Source organism: Malus domestica, chromosome 03, assembly GCF_042453785.1.
Source record: "Malus domestica chromosome 03, GDT2T_hap1".
Taxonomy (NCBI): Eukaryota; Viridiplantae; Streptophyta; class Magnoliopsida; order Rosales; family Rosaceae; genus Malus; species Malus domestica.
In genome coordinates this window covers 30,997,396-31,003,377 of record NC_091663.1, presented here as the reverse complement: position 1 = coordinate 31,003,377, position 5,982 = coordinate 30,997,396, and the positions used below count along the sequence as shown (strand labels likewise).

The following is a 5,982-nucleotide window of genomic DNA, read 5'->3' as shown; positions in this document are numbered from 1 at the left end:
AACTTCAAAGTTCCGTTGCCCATTCTCCCATCAAAGATGCTGGTAGCCAGCTACTTATCTCTTCCGGTATCATTTTCAATCTCGTCGAGTTACAATACTGATTTGGAAAGACGTCAGACAGAGTCTTTGGGTCATGGTTACATCACCAACTCCTCACAATTCACCTCATCTTCTGCATCCAATTCTTCTCCATCAGCCTCACTTTTGTATACAAGATAAATTTAATCTCACTCTGTTATTCGAATATATAAATTTGCGTGTAATACATTTTTTATAGTGAATATCTTTAAGTAAATAGGTTAGGCAACATATATAGTTGTTACCTTGATGATAATAAACTTGCCATCATGTCGTAATTATATGTTACACTCATAAATTTATAACAAGAGATTGCAAGAGGGTTCGAACTCAAAAAGCAGTAAGTGAAAGAGAGGCTCTTTCTACCAGGGCATTCAGAAACGTACATGTCAAAATGCACAGAGAAAGAGCGTCAAAAGAAAACCCCAATACTGAAATATGACCACCAAGTTCAAACGACGACATCCATGTCTTCTCAATGTCAATGCATTCGGACAACAAAACATAAACAAAAAATCAGCTGCCGTCCATTCGTTCCTTCAGTGTTCAGCAGCCGTCCATTCATTCTTTCAGTTTTCACATCAAACAAACCAAAACACATGTAGATAAATATATTATGCACTCTTGAATCTAAATACTATTGTAGTTTCAACAAGACAGTGAATCCAAAAAAGTCTACTTGTAAAGTGTAAACAATGCAAAATAAAATACAACAAAGTTCATTATTTTTGTAGTTTTGGAATGAAACAGAACCATTGATCAGCTAGTCCAAGGATATTTTCGACTTGAGTTCGGTGAAAACAATGACTGTGTGCTGTAAAAACACTCGTTTCTTGGTTTACAAGAAAAGATGATCGCTCTACTTATTAGTTGACAAGTAATGTGCAAAATGTCTCTACATAAAGTTGGATACTATGGTTATCCCTACCGCAAAGCTTCTACCCCTCCTCCTCCTCTTCCTTCTGTTTATCCCTTCCGCATCTCCCTTGGCCTTCAATTACGACAGCTTCACCATTGGCAACACTGGTATATTTCTCGAGGGAGCAGCTTACATAGATGAGCAAGTCATCAAACTCACCAGAAGCGCCAGACAAAATAAAAATGTCGGCCGAGCCACCTACCATCAACCCTTCCTCCTCTGGGAAACCTCTACAGGAAAAATCGCTGATTTTACCACACACTTCACATTCATGATCGATTCAGGTCATGCCGACGGGATGGTGTTTTTCATAGCTCCAAGTGGTTCCTTACTCAACATTTCAGCAGGAGGTGGTGGCCATCTTGGCCTGCCCGTCGAGGAACTACCAGGAGACACCACAAGGACGCTGTATCCTTTTGTGGCTGTGGAGTTTGATATCTACAGGAATGAGCAGCCAGTAATCAGGGATCCGGTCGGTGATCATGTGGGCATTGACATCAACTCTCTCAAGTCTAACATTACCACTCCCTGGCAAGGTGATATTAATGAAGAAAAACGAAACGATGCTTGGATTAGTTATAACTCCAACTCAAAAAATCTGAGTGTTGCATTCACGAGTTTTCAAAATGGTATAAATGGTACTGAAGTGGAGGTGATCAAATATCTTTCTTACATAATTGATTTGAAACAATACTTGCCAGATTGGGTAATTGTTGGGTTCTCTGCTGCTACCGGTCAAGATATTGCTGTTCATAAGATCATTTCATGGAATTTCACTTCAACTGCTCTGGTTGATGACGATCCTACGCACAACAAACCAGAATCTATTGCACCTTCCGGTGTTAAACCCGGACCCGGAAAATCCAAAATGGGACTCCTGCTCGGGTTGGGTATTGCTGGGTCCCTAATCTTGTTTGCTGGGTTGGGTTTGGTTTGGTTCATATATCGGAAGAAAAGCAAAGCAGTAGACGGACGTGATGAGAATCCATTTTGTAATAAACTGATTGATAAAGAACTGGAAAATGTAACCGGCCCAAGGAAGTTTTCTTACCACGAGTTGGCTCGAGCGACCAGTAATTTTGAGGAGGGAGAGAAGCTGGGAGAGGGAGGATTTGGAGGTGTTTACAGAGGCTTCATAAAAGACTTAAACTTACAAGTTGCTGTTAAGAGGATATCAAGCGGATCTAAACAAGGGATGAAGGAGTACGCATCAGAAGTGCGGATCATTAGCAGACTTAGGCATCGGAATTTGGTGCAACTCATTGGGTGGTGCCATGAAAAAAGAGAACTACTACTCGTTTATGAGTTCCTGCCAAACAGAAGTTTAGATTCCCATCTTTTTAAAGAAAATAGCTTGTTGAGTTGGCAGGTGAGATACAACATTGCCAAAGGGTTGGCCTCTGCGTTATTGTATCTACATGAAGAATGGGAACAATGTGTGCTTCACAGGGATATCAAGTCGAGCAACGTTATGCTGGATACAAACTTCAACGTGAAACTTGGAGATTTTGGGTTAGCTAGACTTGTAGACCATGGAGAACAGTCACTAACAACAATTGTGGCAGGAACCCGAGGCTACATGGCTCTAGAATATGTTACCACAGGAAAGTCTACCAAGGAATCAGACATCTACAGCTTCGGAGTTGTTTCTTTGGAAATAGCTTGTGGGAGAAAACCCATCGATTTCAAATTAGAAACTAGCCAAATCGAACTGGTGAAGTGGGTTTGGGGGCTTTATGAAGAAGGGAATGTTATTCAAGCAGCCGATCCGAAACTCTATGGTCATTTTGATGAGAAACAAATGGAGTGCTTGATGATTGTTGGGCTATGGTGTGCTCACCCGCAATATATATTCAGACCTTCAATTCGACAAGTGATTCAAGTGCTTAACTTCGAAGTTCCATTGCCCATTCTCCCATCAAAGATGCCGGTGGCGACCTATATTGCTCCTCCAACATTATTCTCAACATTGGTCAGTGACAGTGACACTATTACTTCTGAAAGAGGTCAAACTCAGTCTTCAGGAACGCCCCATAGCCTCACAATCACCCCATCTTCTACAACAAAATTTGTGACACCATCAACGACATTTCAAAGTGCACAATAACCCTAGGATAAACATATATTTCAATGTAAAACCGCATGCATTATCCACTATACCAAAGTAATGCAGACGGTGCACTTCAAATCAATTCCCATTTCTGATTTCTGTAAAGACCGCAAGGTCGAATCTAACATTAGTAGTAGCAACTGTGTTTTCAATTATAAGTTTTCACACAAAAGAAATGTCAACATGCACAATAAGAGAGTGGCAAAATTTGTACCTGGTGATGAATGAAGAACTGAACTGTATCTTTTGCATTCAAATAGGTTGGTCGGCTCATGAACGTTCAATTGTTGATCTTTCATCTTTTTAATTAAAGCTTAGTCCACACCGAAGTTAATCAAACAAAATTGATCAAGATTCAAGACCCACATTGAAAAAAAATGATCAAACAACCAAATGAAAAACAAAAATGAAAAAAGAGGGCAGAGATAATGAGTTTTGCCTAAAATACCAGAAATTGTGATTAGGCACCAGTTTTAGAATCTGGAAGTTCCCCAAATAGAGAGTGATGAGAATGACGCAACCTATAACAACTGAAAGAAGGAAAGATGAAGTTTTTGTTATTTACCTTTTTTTTTTTTTTGGGAAAACCTCGACAGTACGAGGGTAATTTTATTGATAACGAAAAAACAAGGTACACCTAGTCAGGGGGGGACATAAACCTTACCCATCCAAAAAACAGAGACAACAAAAAGGAATACACTAGAAAGAAGGGAGGACATAAACCTTACTCTTATAGAAACAAAAAATGAGAATGAAACAAAGAAAAGAGGGGGGGGACATGAAACCTAACCCCTCTAGAACCAAACATGAAGGTCTAAACCTGGATGTCAACATGCACATTAATTTGAGAAGTTACCTTGTTTTTCAGTTGATTAATTCAATCTAATGACTAGAAAGAAAGAAGGAATTCATTAGCACTTGGCATAATTAAGGAGAAAGAGTGGAGAAAGAAGAGCTCTTTCAGATTTTAAGCCTAGAATCTCCCCTAGTGCTTGTTTCTTGCAATGCAAGCAACCTGCTTCATAAAACGGATGGACCGACTTTACCATTTTAACATGTGTCCCATATGTTTGATGAACATAATAATGGGGAGACTAAACCAATTACATTGAGAAAATGTCCTACATATTAGAGACACAAGTTCCTTCCCCAAGGTGCTCTACTTGAGAATACCACTCATGTCCAGTCCCAACTACCAAACGGAGTTGAACTCAAATAGTCTTGTTGACTAATTCAAATTTCAATAGTCTCTTTTTTTACCTACTTTGGTTCAAATTTTCATTCCTATCAAATAAAATTTACTTGTCTCCTCACATTCATAGTATATGTGTGATTGCTAGTAAAAGAGGAAGAGAACACAAATTTCACCAAAAATAACCACAAACCAAACCTTACTACAATGTAACCATACCACATCATCGAAAGAAGAAAAGTAATGTGAAATTTGTAGAAAATCTCCTATGAATTTGTTCATATTTCACCGGACCTTTTAGTTTTTTGTTCTTATTTTTTTAGCAAACCCTGTCTTTTGCTCATGGTACCTACCTGCATTTTGTTTTTACTTTTTACTGTTTAAGCATTCTTATTAGATAAAATCTCTTTCATGCATGAACGGGTCAAATACTCCCAATATTTTTAATATCAGGTCATTCTCCACTTCTATAATTTACTTCTTTTATCCATTCAAGATAATGGTTATGACCAAAACAAATTGAGACAAAACAAACAAACAAAACAAAAAAAGACGGAGAAAATAATAGAAAGAAATGAGGTCATGACTAGGAGAGTTAAACTACTGTCGATCACACAAAATCATGTAAACTAAAACTTATATATATATATATATTTGTAGTATTGGCATGGAACACAGAGGATGTACACGTATCTTGTAAGTCTTTCTTCATAAATAGATCAGTAGAATAACCACACTCTAAGATATGATTTCTAACCATTTCCAAGCTGTTTTTATGTCAATGCATCTTAGACAAAAAAAATTTCACTTGCCACACTCCATGAGGAAGGCAGATTGTCTGCCCTACCGTTTGGGTGTCATTCTCATCCTCTCCTATTTGTGCGATCATGGTTAAGCCACGTTAACATTTTATATTCTTATTGTTTTTTGTCTTGTTATCTTTATAAAAAAATCAATATAAAATATTGACGTGATTTAATCGTGATCCTACAAAATGAGAAGAGATAGAAAGCGTATCCAAACAGGAGGACTGCCTCCCCCATGAGCCGGCCTTTCTTTAATTTAGACACGATAGAAATTTTAGCTGTCACACTCTTTTGACTATTTCTGCACACTATTTTAGTATGAATATGACATAATGAATTTGGAAAAGTACCGTTGCAAACAATTGAAAACTACTATGCAACAACATACGAGATTGAACAGCGCGTGGTGATGATGGAAGACAACGGTGACGGTCTGAAATGTTCCAGTCTGCTAGCCTTCGTGTACGTATTTATACATGTGTAAAAAATATTATTTAAATCACGACGTGTTATGGACGACTTACATATTTTAAATGTATTTATATGCGTGAATTGTTTCACTGTTTTTTTTTATGACAAAAGGAAAGTCAGACATTTGGACTAAATAAATAATATTAGACTATGCTAGAAGAAATCCCTCATAAATCAATCAAAGCAGCTGAATTCACATAATAAAATTGATTTTTCAATTTCCATTTACATTCTATTGAATTTACATTAAAAATAGAGAAAATAATATTTAACAAACAACTGATTGAATCACATTATTGTACGTGCATGAAAGGCTTTTTTTATCATCGACTCTACGTGCCTCTTAAAATGTTTTGAACGTGTTTAAAAATAGAGAAAATAATATTTAATAAACAACTAATTGAAT

The 5,982-nt window shown here is 37.3% G+C and overlaps 1 protein-coding gene across 1 annotated transcript; it reads left to right on the top strand.

Moving 5' to 3' along the window:
- On the top strand, nucleotides 1-3,522 carry LOC139194521 (L-type lectin-domain containing receptor kinase IX.1-like). The gene has a single exon (XM_070819297.1). It carries the CDS (start codon nucleotides 993-995, stop codon nucleotides 3,102-3,104), a length of 2,112 nt encoding a protein of 703 aa, XP_070675398.1. The 5' UTR covers nucleotides 1-992; the 3' UTR covers nucleotides 3,105-3,522.
- The last annotated feature ends 2,460 nt before the right edge of the window (nucleotides 3,523-5,982 follow it).

Excerpts from the sequence above, each read along its gene's own strand:
- LOC139194521 (XM_070819297.1), top strand. The coding sequence starts at position 993 with ATGGTTATCCCTACCGCAAAGCTTCTACCCCTCCTCCTCCTCTTCCTT.